This window comes from Mus caroli, chromosome 14 (genome assembly GCF_900094665.2).
Source record: "Mus caroli chromosome 14, CAROLI_EIJ_v1.1, whole genome shotgun sequence".
Classification (NCBI taxonomy): Eukaryota; Metazoa; Chordata; class Mammalia; order Rodentia; family Muridae; genus Mus; species Mus caroli.
Genome location: NC_034583.1, coordinates 56,127,873 through 56,147,321, shown reverse-complemented (window position 1 = coordinate 56,147,321; position 19,449 = coordinate 56,127,873). Strand labels below are relative to the sequence as shown.

Below are 19,449 nucleotides of genomic sequence, written 5' to 3'. Positions count from 1 at the left end.
GAGGTGGGCTCAAGCACAGACTGTAGGCATAGCTAGAAACTGCAGCTCACAGCCAGCAACTCTCCTGCACAGAGGAGCTAACCCTTAACCATGTGCTATACAGAGATTAAGCATAGCTGGGTCACAAGAGTGTGCAAAGTAGAGTGTCTTGTGTAGCTGTTAGTCCTGCTCAGAAGTAACAAAGATATTGATGACATAGCAAACAATAAGCAGTGTGGAATATCTACCTAGGGTGTGGGTATTTTCTGGCTGAGCGATTTAGCATACAAATGATTTAATAAGTCTGCCAGTATTGCCAGCATGTGAGTAAAGGACACTAGTGCCTCACTGCTAGAACAGTGGCATCTATGCTGTTGTGTAGGGAATTTCCTCTTAGACTAAATATTCCATCTCAGATGAGATGCAGAGGGCTGTCAGGGACTGGAAACATTCCATTCTGCAGGGGAGTTCATTAAAATTCAGGAAGCAAACAACACAAGGCTTCAGGAAGTCCCTGAAACTGACCTGATTCACTAAGCTCCTCCTTCCCCAAGCTTATAAACAGGAAGGACACTACTGAGGACACTTTCAGATTAGCAGAATTGTCTGAAAGGTGCTCAGGCAAACTGAGTTTTCTCAAAAATACACTCCAGGACTTGTCCAGCTACCTGTAGGTTGTGCAATACATTCCAGGTTTCTATCATTGGTGAGCCACCATCCATGTTGTGGTGGGAATTTGATAATATGTCATTGAGTCATTTCTGTCCTGCACATAACCCTCACCCATGTTCCTTCAAATATGACCAGTAAAACTCATTGGTTTACCAAGATGGACTGTTGTGGCATTCTTACATTGGTTTATTATTGGTTCCCTCTCTGGGGAGAGTGGCATATGGCAAGAACAAACCTAACGTCAAATATTCCACATCTATTAGCCTTAACACCACATTTTGCCCTGTGCTTGCAAGACAATGCCCTCATGATGGAGGTGGTTATACTCTCTGCTGCCTTTGGAACCACTTTTAAATAAGGAAATTCAGACGGAGTAGCAGAGGGACAAATGCAATGGCAGTTAAAGCAACACTGAAGCTCACATGCAAGGACACAAGAGGCAGCCTAAGTGTCCTCTTTAAAATATAACAATCAGCCCCAGAGCCTAGAATCACAGAAAAATCTGCTGAAGACAGTCAGAAAAAAAATTAATTCATGTACATTAATTATGTAATTATGGTAAATGATTACATAAACATTTCCCCCAAATAATTTAATATTTAAGCCCCATGCATGGATATTCACAAATTTACTTACATACTTTTAGTGGAATAATTTTACCTTTCCCAGTATTCCTTATAAGCATTTGGTCCACACACTGTGAACAGGGCTGCACACTAACCTGTACTGGATCATCCACAACACACAGTGTAGATTTGAGGGAAATGGGATAAAGCAGTTTCACGGGTTTACGATTGGTCTGTGTAGCTCACTGGACTAGAGTTGGTGCCTCTCATGTTTTCTCCAAGTGTTAACAACAGTAAAGCTGATCTATGGCTTTAGAACCTATAGCATTGTAAGTGCAACCCAGGTGCGCTGGGAAATGTGGGTTTCTTATTGGCAAGTTCCGTACTCTGGAAAAAGCCCCAAAGTCCTTGGAGCACTGGCCCACTTGCTCCTCATTCTTGCCCAGGAAGTGAAGGTTGCAAGAGTCAGTGCCATCTCTGATACCCTGAAATAGATGGGGAGCTTCCCCCTCATTCCTAAGTGACAGCTGCAGTGACAGACTGTCGTGAGTGAGGGCGGGGTCATGGCGCTTTTTCCTTGACTTATAACGATGATTACCAGCATAGTTTGCTTCCAGTCTCTTTCATCTTACCTCTGGTAAGCAGAATTCAGGCACAGAATCCACAAACACATGACCTGAGCACTCTTTTAGCTCCTAAAAGAGATGGAGAGGAAAAGTACTAAGAGATATTTAATAGATACAGTACCAAGGAAACTCAATCTCACCTAACTGAGAGGGTGGGAGGTTATTTTTAGACAAACTGTTTCCTATTTAGGTTCAGGTTGGCTAGGTGCCCGACTGAGGGTGAAAACACTGCCTGGCGGCAGATTTGGGGTTTGAACACATTCCCTGAGGCATCTTTGAGAAGTTAGGAAAAACACATGCTGCTATAATTTGAGATCCAGTGCTTCTTAAGAATTAGTTATCAAGTCAAAGTTCCCTGGGTCCTGACTAATATCTAAGGGGCCAGAAGCTGGAGAGGAGGCCACGGAGCCTGTGCTTATGACAAGAACCTCTGGTGACTCTCCTATGGTATCCGGTTAGGAGGCCTAGGATGATCACTTGGGAGCCTTTTCTTCCTCCCGCTAAGAGCTGAAGGGAAGAGGCCTAGTGAGGAGGAGAAGAGTGGGGAGCGGGATCCAAAGCGCTGCCACCACTACAGTGCATGTGTACGGTCTACTCCACAGAACACGTGCTTACTTGGGGTTATACGCCAACCATATTTATTCAAAAGAAAAAGGAAGACTTACGTATTAAAACAGGATCATACACACCTCCCTACCTCAGATGGCAGTGCCCACATTTATATAAAGCCAGCAATGGCTGGCTATAAGAAAGGAGGCTGAGAACAGATGCTCAGGCAGGGTGCTGTTTTATTGGTTCTTCTTCCCTGAATTGGGGGTGGGCAGTAAACAGAAGGCAAGGTGTCTAGAGATGGACATGCTATGGAGCCAGGCTGCATTAGAGCAGCTGCACGCACTTCCATGTGGCAACTCAGAAGCATAGCGAAGAGTCCCGAGTCCACTGAGAAGAAAGAGGTCTAGACCCTCAATTTGCCAGTTCCCATGTAGGGAAAACTAACTCCTAGACAAAGCCATGCATATAAGAGTGCTGCACTTATATCAGAGCACACTGAAGTGGAAAGGCTAGGGACCCAGGTGGGCCCCTAATGGGTAGGCTGCAAAGGCCCCAGAAAGCCACTGGCACTTGCAAACACATGGTAGAGTTTCTAGATCATCACAACCAGAGGTCTATAGCTTCATAGTCAAACCAGGCGGGGCTTGGCAGTGTCCTCTGCTCTTTTCAGAAAGGGAAATACACAACTTTAGTTCACCCAACAAATATTTCTACATGGTCACTGTGATGGTTTGTATATCCTTGGACCAGGGAGTGGCACCATCTGAAGGTGTGGCCTTGTTGGAAAAGGTGTGACCTGGTTGGAATGGGTGTGTCACTGTGGGTGTGGGTATAAGATTCTCACCCTAGTTGCCTGGAAGTCAGTCTTCCACTAGCAGCCTTTGGATGAAGACATAGAACTCTCAGCTCCTCCTGCACCATGCCTGCTTGGATACTGCCATGCTCCCACCTTGATGATAATGGACTGAACCTCTGAACCTGTAAGCCAGCCCCAATTAAATGTTGTTTTTTATAAGACTTGCCTTGGTCATGGTGTCTGTTCACAGCAGTAAAACCCTAACTAAGACAGAAGTTGGTACCAGGAGTGGGGTATTGCTGTGATAGGCCTGACCATGCTTTTATTTGAAAGAATGTGGATTTTGGGACTTTGGATTTGGAAAGCAGTGGAATGCTTTAAATGGGGCTTAATGGGTTATTCTAGTAGGAATATGGAAGACTTTGTTGCTGGGAGTGATATGAACTGTGCTGACCTGGCCCAAGAGATTTCAAAGGAGAAGAATTTCAGAATGTGGCATAAACACTGGTTTTGTGGTATTTTGGTGAAGAATGTGGCTACTTTTTGCCCTTGTCTGAAAAGTTTGCCTGAGGCTAAGGTGAAGAGACTTGGATTAATTGCATTGACAAAAGAAGTTTCAAAAAAGCCCAGCAGAGACTTTGTTCTCTGGTTAAGTCTTTTGAAGAGAAGTTTGAACAAGCATAGCAAGCTTAGAAAGAAAAAATATAAAATATATGGTTCGAGTATTAAAGGGGTACCAGGAAGTGAAATGGAGCAAAATCTTGTGTTCTAGGAGATAAACGATTAAGGGAGTGGGACCTTGGGGCAAGAGTCTACCCAGCTTAATTAGATCCAGGCCACACCTTCAGATGGTGCCACTCCCTGGTCTAAGGATATACAAACCATCACAGTCACACACATGTATCTAAATTTACCACAATCAGAATTACTCTATGTCTTTATTTATTCTATGAAAACAGGAATTTACTGGGGTCTTTAAGGCTTCTTCCTCTTGAATGCTGCTCTTGTGAGCACCATGTCACATGAGTACTGATAGGATGAGCAGAGAGAGAGAGAGAGAGAGGAACAATTCTTAATTACATGGACCCACTAGCTAAAAACAAATGAGCAATTATGCTTAAAGGGAGATGACTCCCGGCTCCTTCAAGATGAGGCCAAGAATGAGCCACCACGGGCGGTTCCAATCCTTGCCTTGCCCTTAATAGGGCACTGTGGTCTTCCTCCTCACAGTGCTATGCACTGGGCTTATCCTAGGATGATAAAGTCTGAGGTCTGCAGGAGACACATTTGCCATTCTGAACACTTACAATGTCACTGTCTCTCACTCACTACTCCCCTTTAATGAAACACTCCCACATACACAGGAAAGTCACTTCACTCACGATGCAATGGTAATGCAATGCTTTTGAGCCTCTCTCAAGGATAATGATTTATAGCCAGCAGGAGACCCAGGTTGAAATCAGGCACAAAGGTTCCTGAATGTCACATAATGTTAAAGTCAGCTATGAGGGAAATCTAGTTTCAAATTATGCACCTGGCTTGCACTTGAGTTTGGGGTGCAGCTATAGGAATTAATTTTGAAAAAAAAATACAACCCACGCTTCCTCAGCAGTAACTGTCTTACTCAGATGAATCATGTGAAAGATGTTTAAAGTCGCTCAGCTTTTCAATTTTGAAGCTTAGGTGAGGATGAATGATTTAAAGGACCACGGAGGGACATGGAGAAACGCTGCAGGTTTTGATCTTCTACCTCAGACAAAGTGTGCCTATTTCACAGTTTTAATTTTTTGTTTTAAGCATTGGGATCTCATTTAATACGCTGACCAAACTCTAATAAGAATCACCTTTATGACCCTAATTACAACTGTAGACAGTTTTCTTTTTCTGGTGATAAATTATTTGCAAAGTATTTAAGACTTTCCCAGACACAAATGTGACTCAAGGCCAAGCACAGACAGTGTCTAAAGATACTTAAAGATAGTGATTAGCAGGCCTTAAAGACCCTGACATGCATCTCAGGGGTTGGGGGAGAGCACACAGGAAACCACACTCATCCTTGGGTCACCAGCAGGGCTCTGACAAGATAGACGGCTTTCCACTGTGCACAGGCACCTGACTGACAGGACAGGTTTCCACTGTGCACAGGCATCTGACTGACAGGACAGGTTTCCACTGTGCACAGACATCTGACTGACAGGACAGGTTTCCACTGTGCACAGGCATCTGACTGACAGGACAGGTTTCCACTGTGCACAGGCATCTGACTGACAGGGCGGCTTTCCACTGTGCACAGGCANGCGGCTTTCCACTGTGCACAGGCACCTGACTGACAGGACAGGTTTCCACTGTGCACAGGCATCTGACTGACAGGACAGGTTTCCACTGTGCACAGGCATCTGACTGACAGGGCGGCTTTCCACTGTGCACAGGCATCTGACTGACAGGATGGCTTTCCACTGTGCACAGGCATCTGACTGACAGGACAGGTTTCCACTGTGCACAGACATCTGACTGACAGGGAGACTTTCCACTGTGCACAGGCATCTAACTGACAGGATGGCTTTCCACTGTGTACAGGCATCTGAATGACAGGATGGCTTTCCACTGTGCACAGGCATCTGACTGACAGGATGGCTTTCCACTGTGCACAGGCATCTGAATGACAGGATGGTTTTCCACTACGCACAAGCAGGCTGCAGTTTTTGTTTTAGACATTACCTTGTCCAAAAAAGCATTTCCGTCTTTTAGAGACCATCCGGGAAGATTAGATAGCCTGGGGCTGCAAAACAAAAATTGAATTATCTTGAATACATTATAATCTTCAGTGAGTTCATGATGACTTTATATTTACCATACAGTTAAAAGTTACTGGCAGTGGTTCTTACCCAAATTAACTGAAAGAGGAGAACTAACCATGTTGTATTAAGTTTAAGAATCCATCTTGGAGCTGGCTATGGTGGTCCTAGCCTATAATCCCAACAATTGTGATGCTGAAGCAAGAGGGCATCACGTTTGAGGCTAGCTTAGACTATACAGTAAAACAAAATAAAACAGCTGGGTATTATGGTGTGTTCCTGTGATGGAGGCAGCGACTCAGAGAGCAGCCTAGGCTGTGCAGTCAGATACTATCTCTATTCCCAGAGCTGGGAATAGAACAGCTGGGTGATAGAATGCTTGTCTGTCACATGCATGGCTCCAGGTTAATACCCAGCATTATCAGATCAAAGCAAAGGGTGGCTATGTGGCACAAGAACAGCTTAGAATAGAACTGGAGATATTAAAAGAATTTATAAAGAGAGGGAAGGAAGGAGTGCAGATGAAATACTGAGAGCATTCTAGGGCTTCCGGTCACTGACTATCTTGGCTTTATCTTGCTTGAGTTGCACAGCCATTGTGAGTGGAGACAGAATGGGTAGCTTCACAGGCTTTGACAAAGCTGTCTTAGGTTAGGTGCTGGGCTGTGAAGTCTAAGCAAGTGAACACTGGATTCAGTGCTACAAGTGGATCACACCAGGTCTCCTGGAACTCTTTGTGATTCTATGTATACAAGTATATAAACGAAGAATATAGGACTGGAGAAATAGATCAGAAGTTATGAGTGAGTCTTGTTCTTGAAGGACCTAGGCTTGGTACCCAGCACCCACACTGTGTGTCTCAAATCTGCCTGTAACTACATTTCCAGGTTATTCAATGTCCTCTTCTGGCTTCTGAGAGTACCTGTAGACACACACAGTACATGAAAACTCATGTAGGCACACAGACACAACACACAATAAAGTAAACAAATCTTTGAAATTAAGAACGGAAACCGAACATTTACTAATAATCATAAAGAAACAATCCTTTGGCATCCATATAAGCTTACCATCTACTAACGATCAGAGAAAGCCTGCCTACTAATGAGATGGCTATGCTTATTAGAAGTCTTGGTGAAATATCTGACTCTGTAGGAAGCAGATTCCTTCCACATTTTTTTCAGAGTTGACCAACATTTTGATCTTGTAACCATAGATGTTGAGAGTGACGCTGGGCATGAATGTATGATTTAACAGACGACAGAAACAGGGCCATTTCAGAAATAGTTGGGCATTCTATCCTCACTCCAAGCTAGAATTCATCCAACAGTTTATGAAATTTAAGCCAGCAACTCAAACAGCAATGTAAAATTGTAACTGTGTTTATTCTGTGTGTGTGTCCATGCCAGGGGGTTGCATATGCATCATGGCATTCATGTGGTCAAAGGGTAACTTTCAGGAGTGGCCTCTTTCTTTCCACTAGGCGGACCCTTGAGATCAAACCCAGGGCATCAGCTTTATCCTGAGCCACCCTACTTGTTTCTCTGTGTAACAGCCCTGGCTTCCTAGAATTCTCTCTGTAGACCAGGCTGGTTTTGAACTCACAGAGATCTGTCTGTCTCTGCCTCCTAAGTGCTGGGACTAATGGTATGTGTCACCACTGTCTGGCTGGAAATAGCAATTTTTAAAATCAAATATTCTAACAAAATACAATCTAAAGATACACCCAGATTTACTAACTTCACTAATGTACGAATCTCATAATTGCACATAAGTGTGGCAGGAAAATATTAAGTCTTTGTTCTCTGTAATTAAACCATTATGTTTTCATAAGAATGAAAAATCCTATATGTATAGTCAAAGGATTGCAGTTCATGACATGCAGCCGTCTGGGGTGGAGTTGATACAGGCAGTGTGCACGGGCACTGCAGAACATGATGCTGTGTGCTGGGGACCTGACTGCAGCGCAGGCACATGAGGCAGTACAGGTGAGGGCAGGTAAGAATTCCATTTGACTCTGAATTAATTTTTGGTCATTGGACAATTCAGAAACCAACTCTTCACAACCAACTCTGTAGGGTCCCAATCTGCAATTTAGGAAGCGTGTGGTACTTGTCACCCATGGCTTCAGTTTCCACTTATGAAAAGTGAAGCTACTTTTCCTCAGAGTTATAAAGTGACTTCCTATCCAGGTGAATGGTTTCTAGACGGTGAGATTAATTTTATGTACAGTATAAAGGCTGAATGAAAAAAAAATACAACAAAAAACCCAAACAAACAAAAAAAAATTTAAAGGCCAGCAAGAGAGGTTTGCAGTAAAAGTGCTTCCCAGGCAAACCTGAAACTTGAGTTCAACCCACAGAGTCCATGGTAGGAGAGAAGCAAGTTTTGAAAGCTAACTCCTGACCTCCATGCACGGACTGTATGCATGTCCCCACCACATACACACACCCCCACACACACACTAAAAGAAATTAAAAATCAACCATTTATTTCTAATAATTGGATTTTGCTCTCTATATTAGAAACCTGAAAATGCCAGTAATTCATGAGAAAATATTAGAAAAATGATGATCGGAGAAGAACACATAACATTTAACTATTTTAGAACCATTTCTTTGACACAAAGGATACTACTAAGTTTTTTATTAAGACTTTTTTTTACAGTATCCTAGTATGAAGTGTATACATCTTTAAATCAGAAGATAACAACAACAACAACAACAAAGACAAGATGCATTCACTTGTGAGACTAGATCTTGGTTCAGAGTCTATCTTAGAGAACATGGCCTAGGGTTGAACTCAAGTTAACCAACAAGCCAACACCTAGCACCAGTTTCCAGGTTACTCCCCATCAAGCCTGCCCCTGGCACTTCACTTCCTAACAACACCAATCAGGAGGAAAGCACAAGCTCAGTTTATGATTTGTATAAGCTCCCAGCACCCGCCAATTACTTTAAAGGGCAACACAATTCCATAATAGTCCCTGACTCAGATGTGTGCCAGGCTAGAAACCCCCTTGCTTGTTTGCTCACCTCTATAAATGCTTGCCTGAAACTGGGCTGGGGCTTCACCTTCCCATCCTGCTGTATCAGAGACAGCGGTGGGGCCCATTAAAATCAGTTCCTCGGTGGTCTTTTGGGATTCATGAAACGGGCACAACACTGTTCTATTGAGTGTTAACAGCTCATTACTCTACTCTGATCAAGTGTAGAAAACAGGGAGGATTGTGAGCCTAGCCTTGAACGGCTGAGCAGAGGATATGGGGGACTTCTGGGATAGCATTGGAAATGTAAATGAAGAAAATACCTAATTAAAAAAAAAGTACAAAGGAAAAAAAAAAGGAAAGAAAACAGGGAAGAGCCTCAGCAGTTGGTCCAGTGCTATAAAGCTCAAGGCGTTCACTCCCTTACGTAGCGTCTTTATGTTAAGCACCCACACAGGGAACCCTGACTGTGGATGACACACACACTTGTCTTCCCATAAGGCAAGCAAGACAACAGCCAGAGAACAAGTTGCTCAGAGGACGAGGCACTAAGGCAGTGGCAGTAGTAGCACAGAAGATGTATAGTAAGGACCAGTCTAGGCAGGATCAAGAGACTTCCCTAGGCATATGACCCCACTGAGGTCTGGAGCACCAGGACCCAGGGGAACCGTGGTGGAGGGTCTGGGTGTGGAGAGCTAAGGGAAGGCAGCAGGCATTTTCACCATGCTAGCAGGAACCAGGAGGAAGCTAGGGCCCAGCGAGAGTGAAGAGCTGAAGGGACATGAGAGCAGTGAGACAAAGAAAATACTGAGAAGTTAGACAAGATTAGGCTTGCATTTCTACAGGATGACTCTGGGGAGGATGGAATCCTATGTCTTCTGATAAGAGAATAATAATTCCAACCCAATTATGAGTAACCTCAAATACACCCACATGAGAAGACTATAGGTCTAAAAACATCAAGGTCATTAAAACAGATAGATTGAGAAACTCTTCTAGATTGAAGGAGGCTCAAAACCAGACAACTGAGTACAGTGTGTGACCAATACAGGATCTTGGATCACAAATTTTCCTATGTTTCTGTTATAAATACTGTATAATGAAAGCTCGTTTGGTAAAATGGAGAAATACAAACAGATATCCAGATAAAGACTTAAGAAGGAAGTCAGTCAGGTGTGGTGATGCACAGCTATAATCCTAGCCATGAAGAGGCTGAGGCAGGAGGATTATGAGCTTGAGGGCCATCTGGTCTGGAAATGCAGCTCAGTAAGAAATGCTTGCTAGCATGTGCAAGACCCTGAGTTTAACTCCGAGCATGCCATAGGCACAGACAACCCACCCCGAAATGTGCACTACAGCAGAGGTACAATAATTTAACTGTGACACTTTAATAATTAAAAGCCTCTGTGCAGGTCAGGCAGCATGGGCTCCAAGGAGGAGAGTGATTCATTCGCAAAGCCAAATGTTTTCTGGGCTGCTATTACAGGCCAAGATTTGGTCTAAGTGCTGAGGACGCAGTGGAAACAAAATTCCCGTCCTTATAAAACATCTTCAGTAGAGGAGAAAGTTAATATGCATATGTGAAGTAATGTAACAGGAAGAGCTATAAACATAAAGCGGGGTAAGGGGACAGGGAGGGAACACTGGATATACTTATTCTAAGCAGATGTGCCCCTAAGTTTCCAGCCTGAGTGACAGGAGACACTTGTACTGTCTGGCCAATTCTGGTTTCAGTAGTCAAATTCATGAGCCTACACAGCAGGTGCCTCCTGTGTAGAAACCTTCATGGTATTTAAAGAAAGGTAGTTATCATAGAACATTGGTGGGTTTTCATCTCGAGTAGAGGCAGTCTCCAGCTGTGCACTGCCTTTCTCTGTACACACTTCACGCTCTCTGAGGGTAAGGAATCAGCTCTGTGACATACGTCAGTAACCCTGGTCCCACATAGGACAGATTTTTAATAAACACCAAAATAATGAAGACGTTGTTCTATATGGGGAAAAAGGACAACAGTGTCCATCTCTTTAAATAAGTAACCTGCCAGCTAAGTAAATAAGCATCTCCCCCAGTCTTGGATAATACCTGTATTTAAAGTGCTGAGTATAGTTATCAGCGAATCCCATCAACTCTGTATAAAACGTAATCTGAAATTATCTGTGACCTTGTTCCCATAGCCCTTTGTTACACATTTTATTTCTGATTTTCTTAGATGGTCCCTGGGTGGTTGTGTGAATAACCACTGTACTTGGTGCTGTCTTCAGGAAGGACTGAGATTAACTAGATGGCTTACTCAGTTTGCTGTTCTCGTAAACTCTTCAATTTGTTTCACATTGCTTTTCCATCTCGTTTCTTATATGTGGCTTTTTTTTTTTTTTTTTTTTGGTGTGAGCATATTTGATAAAAGTCACTTTTCTTACAAATTGCTCTAAGTAGGAACGACATGAGTAACCAGTTTCTTAAAATCTTAGTTTAGTGTTAACAATGCTGTTTATAGGAGCAAGGCAATCTAGGTGACTTAAGACATGGACTGGGGAGACACACAGGTATATGCATATGCACACACACGCATGCACCCATACACAGAGACAGACATAGACAGACAGACACCCCCCTCCCCCAAATTGACTAATACGAAAACAATGCACAGAGAAGAAACACCAGCCTCTATTCCATCAGGACCCTGAAAAGGCAGTTAAATGATCCTAAAACTCAATTCTGGGGCTCATCAGCTCGTCATTTGTTAGCTTGTACACGAATTAGGAAGACAGATGAAATATACATGACCCCAGTTACACCGAGCAGTTGCAGAAACATTTTGCAGAGGCCCAGAAGAGTTGGAATAAAGGAGTCAATCAATAAATCAATAGAGCACTCTCAACCAACACATCCAAAGGAAATGATTTTCATAGAGCAGTTTTCAGGGGGTGAAGCAGGAATATGAGACAAAACACACTATCAGTAATGTTTATACTAATGAGTCCCATTCTTCAGGGAACTAAAGCTCATTTTCTCGCAGAACGCATCAGCACATACCTTTGAACAAGAGGCAAAGGGAGGAAATTGAGGGTGGAAGTCATGTCCAGCCCGCAGTCCAACATAATAGTAGTGGATTTGAATTTGAGTACGTTGCATGGTAAAGTTGGGTGCCCTGACAGGCAATACTGGAAAAAACAAACAAACAATCAGTTATAGAAACAGCCTAGGAAGTAAAGTAAGTAAAAGCAGTCATCTTTTCCTTTAAGAACAGTGTGTGACTCAGCTAGCCTTCTATGGGACATCATCTTTTCCCATAAGAACAGTGTATGAGCTCTGCTAGCCTTCTATGTGATGTCATCTTCTCCAAAGAGGACAGTGTGTGGACTCATATAGCCTTCTGTGTGACATCATTTTCCCAGGACAATATGTGAGCTCAACTAGCCTTCTATGAGATATCACCTTCTCTCTTAAGAACAGTGTGACTCAGCTAGCCTTCTATATGACATCATCTTCTCCCTTAAGAACAGAGTGTGAGCTCAGCTAGCGTTGTGTGTGACATCAATGTGTGACTCAGCTAGCCTTCTATGTGATATCATCTTAACAGTGTGTGAACTCAGCTAGCCTTCTCCTGTGTGACATCTTCCATAAGAACAGTGTGTGAGTTCAGCTATCTTCTTTTGTGATGTCACCTCTCCCATTATAAGGGCAGCATGTATACTCAGCTAACCTTCCATGTGACGTCCTTTTCTCTTGTTAAGCTCTAATTACTTGTAAAACACTCAACAGTCTCAGATCCTAACAGTTTGGGATAGGTCACAGTTGTTCAAAGCACATGCTTCAGGCATGTTGTACCCGTCCGCCTATGAGCTCACAGATCCCGACTATCCCTCTGCACCCAAGTGCTGCTTGCGACTGGGAATGGACAATGAAACTCATTGAGTCCTCAAACTATGTTTGAGTTTCTCTACCTTTAAATAGTGGCTTTTCTAGAAGAGAAAATTGTTGCAGAATACACATCAGAGAGGGGATTCATATCTAGAATATCTATGGAACTGCAAAAATTAAACAACAAATAATTTGGTCAGTGGGCTAATAAATTTAGCAAAGACTTATTTATTTATTTTTTCTTTCCGAGATAGGGTTTCTCTGTAGCCTTGGCTGTCCTGGAACTCACTCTGTAGACCAGGCTGGCCTCGAACTCAGAGATCCACCTGACTCTGCCTCCCAAGTGCTGGGATTAAAGGCATGCGCCACCACTGCCTATCTAGCAGAGACTTCTAAAAGAAGAAATACAAGTGACCAATACACATTTTAAAAAGTGTTCAACATATTCAGCTATCAGGGAAAAACAAATTAAAATGATTCTGGATTCTATCACACCCTAGGCAGAATGACTCTTGTTAAGGAAACAGGCTGAGGATGGCAGCGTCTGCCTGCAGTCCCAGCACTCGGAGGCAGACACATGAGAAATAACACAAATCTGAGGCCAGCTACGCTTCTTATTACAGCACAGCCTAAAACAATAAAATAAAGTAAAAGCCCAAACAAAGATGACAACAAGTGCTGGTGGCAGTGTGAGGAGGGGCATGTAAACTGGCACAGGTGGTATGGAGAATTCAAAAACCTAAATGCCATACGAGTCAGGTATGCCACTCCTGGGCATAGAGGTGAAGGACCTGAAGTCAATCATAAGCCACAGAGATACTCACACCTGGTTTTACTGCTGCCATATTTACAACAGCTAAAAACCTAGAACCAGAGTAAATACCCAACAAGAGATGAATGGATAAAAAATGTGGTACAGATGGGCCATGAAATTTTATTTAGCTGTAAGGGAAAAAGAAATCACAGAATTAACAGGAAAATGGACAGACTTGGAGATCTTGAGGGAGCAGGAGAGGGCAGAGAAATAAATGTTATATGAAGTGGAATTAGGGACTACATGGGGGAAGAAGAAGAGGGCCAGTAAGGGGGAAAGGAGTGTGAGGAAGGCAATGGGGAAGAGTTTGGGTAACAAAATATAAAGGCATTTACCCATGAAAACACCCAAATGAAATCCATTCCCCAGGCTTCGAAAAGACAATGCCCTGACCTGAAAGCCCATGCCCTTCTCACTGTGAACAGAAGGATGCATGATACACTGAAACTTTTCTGTGCGGGGAGTACTCTGTCAGCACTGTGTGTGCCTGCGTTTGTGGGAGCTTTCCTCAGTTGCTCTCCACTTTACTTTTTTGAGACAGAGTCTCTCACTGAGGCTGAGGCTCACGGATTTGGCTAGGCTGGCTAGGCAGCAAGCTGACCTGGCCAGGATCTCCCATCTCTGTCTACACAGCACTCAGATTACAGATGAATATTACCATAACCTTACCTGGGGATATGAGTGCAGCTCCTTATGTTTGTAGGATACATATTTTATGGGCTGAGCCATTTGCCCAAGATCCATCTGCCATCTTCAAGAAGGAGTAAAAGATCTCTCCTTGACTGACTCATGTCAAGTAGAGAAGCTTCCTCTGAACGGCAAGCCATCTCTTAGTCCTTTCTCACCTAACACCAGGACAAGCCAGAGCGATTTCACGCCTAGCTCCCCACAGCCACCCATTTAGTGGAAACAATAGTCTGCTTTTTTCTCAGTTGGTTTGGGAAGTTGGAGCACAAGCTCATGTGCTCATCTATCTGGGCAGAACAGTTTTATGCCACCCCAACAAATGTTACAATGAACCCAAAACTTGGAGCAGCCAGTTTGTTCTAGTCCTAGTCAGCTTGCTTTATTCACAAGCTGTCTTTCTTATTTTCCGACTGTGTTAACAAAATACCATGACCAAGGCAACTTATTAAGATGGAGTTTACAGTTTCAGAGGATTAGAGTCCAAGCCATCATGGCAAGGCAGCAAACAGGTAGGGAAGGCGCTGGAGCAGTAGTTGAGAGCTTACACCCTGGGACATAGCCAGGAGTCAACTAGAGCTAACGGGGAAAGGTTCAGGCTTTTGAAATCTCCTCTAGTGCCACACCTCCTTCAACAAGGACCTATCTTGCAATCCTTACCAAACAGTTTCAGAGACTGGGGGCCGAGTAACCAGACATATGAGCTCCTGGGGTCCAGTCGCATTCAAAGCATCACATAAGGCACACTTGATTTCCTCACTTTCACTTCTACGGTGTCTGCTTCCTTCAATAAGGTACTCTAGCAAGGCATGTGAGTGCAAGTGTTCAGTGTACCTGAGAAAGGTGACTGTCCCTGTTCCCATTTGCCTAATTTCCAAGGACAAGGAAACTGCATGTTTCAGAAGAAGTGACATATATGATGAGGTCTTCCTGCCTCCCAGAATGTATTGATCATCATGGATCACCTTCACAGAGACAGTGCTGGCCAAAGGTTCCTCCAGCCAGTAGAGGAGGCATACCCCAGATCACGCAGGGATGACTGTTTCCAGAGATGCTCTCTGATCACAGCACAGCCAACCCATAGGAAGGCTTACAAGACAAAACCATAAAAGCCCAAGTCAGCATGGAACTTTACTTTTAAAATATACAACTATGTTACAAAACTCTTCAAAGGTAGAGGAAAGAGAAGTATTAAAGTCATAACTGTCTATTTAAGTATTTCCTTTCACTTTATGTAAAAGATGAAGGTAGTGTATGCATATACTGTATACACAGATTTACATGCAGGCAGAACACAGAAATTAAAATTTTGAAGGTAAAATTTATTATAAAATTTGGATGCTGCTTTTAAAACTCATGATGACTGTTTTTCTCATCTCTGCCACATGACATTTCATGTTCATTGGTTATGCAAATATATCACTAGCCAGCAAATCTTTCCCTTCTAACTGAACACCTAAGTTTGCACAGGCACTCAGTTATAAATATGGCTGTGCTGATCACATGGTGTTGGAGGTTTTTTCCATACTGGACTGATTCTTTCATGCATTCTCAGAAGTGGTATTAACTAGGTCAAAGAGTACAAGCATTTTATGGCTCTTAAAATCTGCTGCCAACATGCTTTCCATAAAGCACTGTGCCTGTTTACATCACTGTTAACAACTCAGCTTTGTTCTGCTGCTGCTACATTGCAATCTATACCACCTGTATCCTACAGTCTCACCAAAATGCCCATAGAACCACTGCAGTAGCCATCTAAAGGCAATTAAATGGTACCTAGCAAGAAAAGTCAACGATTTGTTAAGTGGCTTTAGTTTTGAGGTTGTTTGATAAAATTATATAAGGCTGGAGTTTTGTATGATAGGTTACTTCAACTCAAATGCTGCTCAATTTTGTTATTAACATGTGATTTTCTGAGGACTAAGTCCCCTCATCTATAATAGAGTTGTAAGATCTAAGTGAACGGAAGGAGTACCTGTCACATTCACTCTTAGCCGCCCTAGTTACAGCGGCATCAAGGTGGTCAGTGGAGAAGGCCTGCTAACAATGGCATTTACTTGTGCCTTAGGCATCTGTGACTCTCTTGAGACTAGGTAGTCTTATTGGTTTATGATTTTAGAATACAAAGACTCAGGACTTTCACGACTATCTGGAATCAACTGTCAGCCGCTCTCCTTTGGGGTGTTGTATCTATCTCATTCTTTGCATTTCTCTTTCTGGAATATCTACAGAAGGGATGCTGCGACGTTTTATCTTACCCTGTCCCTCAAACTCAACTGCTTTGTTTTCTTTCCATACAGTATACCTTATGTCTTTTTCTCAGATTTATTTTGTTTTGCATTATCAAATCTGCTGTTGATCAGTGGGTTAAACTGATGTGTTCTCTCTCTCTCTCTCACACACACACACACACACACACACACACACACACACACACACACACACACACTGTAAAAGCCCTTTTCAGTACCACTGTTTCCTTTTCACACCTCTCCTATGTATACCACGGTCTCAGTCTTTTTAGATGTTTGGTCATTTCACAACTAACATTAGTATTATTTTTGGTGTCTCCAGTGACCTCACAACCATCTGAAGTCTCTCTCTGGGAATCCTACTGATTCTAACTTGAGAGAGACTTCACTACTTCTTACCATCTTAATGTTTTGATAGTTCATTTGGTGGGGATTTTCTTTATCTATGGGCCTGGGCAGATCATTATTTTGAAACAATTTTCATATTTATTTCTTAACCTGAATGCCTGCAACATGTAGGGGAACAACCAAAACAGACTTTCCTCTCTCTCAAATCACTGGTCTAAGTCCTCATGAGACAACATTCCTTAACAGCCCAATGATTAAGCAAACAGAAGTTTCCAGTAGTCCTTTTGTATATAACCTAGGGAGGTTATATACAAAACCTAGGTAGGTTATATACAAAACCTTGTGTTTAGAATATTATATCTATTACTAACAAGACTAAATCCCATTAAGACCTTAAATGTCAGCAAATGTAATGCTTTCAAAATGACAACCAGGTAGCTTTACCTACTCAAGACAATCTCCTACAAGTCTTCCAGAATGGTAGGAAATGCTAAGAATTGCATAAAAAGAAACACGACTTATGAAGTTGGCAGCTGTGATCATATGGCAAGCTAGATTTCAACTAACTGGCTCTGGGCAAGTGTGCCATTTGCAGATGAACGGGGCACAAAGGACCCCATGGTCTCCATTCCATGCTGGACGTGGAGAAAAGGATCCCCAAGAGATCTGAATCTTTTTAAACAGTAGTGTGCTCTAAAAGGCCTTACACTGAGTTGGTAAAGATGCTGGGTTGGAAAGTTAGAAAGAAGGAGATCAGCAGGAGTGGGAGGGGGCAAAACAGAGAGGGGTGAATATGATTGAAATAACATTGTGCACATGTATGGAAATGTAACGATGAAACTCATCCTGTATAGTTAATACATGCTGAGAGACAGAGACAGAGAGAGACAGAGAGAAGTGCCAAGCTCTTTGACTGGTGTGGTGGCAACTGTAATCTAAGCACTGGAGAGATCGAGGTGAGAGGGTCCCAAGTTCAAAAGGTCGGCTACAGTGGTGTTGTAGGCCACTTTAGGTTTCACCAAGACCCAATCAACCACCCACCTCTTACAACTCACTAAGGTATAAATGACACAACAAGAAGTACAAAGATTTAAACAGGGACTCATTGAAGAGGACACTGGTCAGTAAATAAAATGTCAATCAACAGTGAGCCTTAGAAAGATACTGCTGGCCGGAATTCAGGGCAACAACTGGAAATCTGCACGCGCTGTTGACTTGTCCTCACTGTATGCCGATGGCTCATCAGCCTCACTGTCTGGATGTAAGAGCATCAGCTCATGCATTCAGAGTGGTGGGTATCTGGCTTGCACTTGAGAGCAGTGTGGTACAGAAACTCCACACATTTTCTATGATTATGAATAACGCTGCTGTACATGTCTACACGCAGGTTTCTGAAGGAGCCTACCTCGGCATAGAATGTCTCTGCAGCAAATAGGTATTGCCAGTGATATTAAAGACATGTTTAAGTTTTTAAACTTTCTTCCAAAGTAACACACAAAGCAGCGGTTGTTACTGCTGGGCTGCCTCACAGCACTAAGCAACACCACGTGACCTGCATACGGAGAGTGGTTCTTACTCTGTCTCTGCGGCGGTGTTGCCCTGAGTAGAAGCCAAAAATTCTTTAGGCTTCAAATTTCTCAGTGCACAAATGAGATTTAACTAAATCTTTTCTTAGGTTTTTTTTTTTTTTTTTAAATACAAAGATGCTTTTTGAAAATTATTCTATCCATGTACTTATACAATGAACACACTGGGAGGAATTCCATTACTTAAGCCTTGGTGATTTTTTTTTTAATAGAAACTGAGTTCTGCAGGGGCTTATAAGCTTTTCTCCACTCCAGCTCCACTCCAGCAAAGCACCTGTCACTGCTCTCAGTAACAGCAGTTCACAAGGAGACCCTTTATGTCCCAGCAAGGATGCACAGGACTCTTGCTGTAGCAGGGAAATGGGGAGGGCACCCTCTTTTAAGAAACCCTACCTTATTCTTTGCCACCCTGAGCCACTGAGCTAAATGTGCTAATCTGGAACTATGACACCCCTACTAAAAAAATTTGGGGCCAGGCTCTCTAGTCAGAGACTTCTTTAAATATATTGCAATTTTATTTGTTAATCTTCTATTTTCTTCCACTTTTTAGCTTGATTCCATGTTATAGAACTGTTAAATGTGCCAATCATGTTCACAGTCAAAGTAACTACACAACTGAGTAAGATAAGAAGGGCAGAGAGTCTATAGCAAACGTGTAAAAAAAATCTGTAATATAAATAGTAAAAGCATTTTCAGGCTGGAGGGCGACTAGGTACCACACATAGCTGAGTTTGTGACACCTGGGGTTCTCACTCCTTTGGACTCTAGTCCTGTGCCTTGCACTTCCAAGAAAACAAGTCAAGATTCAAAGAGAAGTTTTTATAAAGCAATACCCCAGAGGTTCTTTTATCCTTGAGAAGAGTTTTTGCTATCCTAGGTTTTTTGTTATTCCAGATGAATTTGCAGATTGCACTTTCTAATTCGTTGAAGAA

The 19,449-nt window shown here is 42.8% G+C and overlaps 1 protein-coding gene across 1 annotated transcript in view; it reads right to left on the bottom strand.

Annotated features, from left to right (window-relative positions):
• Ints9 (integrator complex subunit 9) overlaps positions 1-19,449 on the bottom strand; it is a 92,519-nt gene that overhangs the window by 48,064 nt on the left and 25,006 nt on the right. Inside the window, exons 2-4 of the mRNA XM_021181570.2 lie at positions 12,006-12,133; positions 5,910-5,970; positions 1,850-1,912 (exon numbers count right to left, since the gene is read on the bottom strand). Coding sequence (XP_021037229.1) covers positions 1,850-1,912; positions 5,910-5,970; positions 12,006-12,133 — 252 coding nt within the window. The remainder of the gene's footprint in view (positions 1-1,849; positions 1,913-5,909; positions 5,971-12,005; positions 12,134-19,449) is intronic.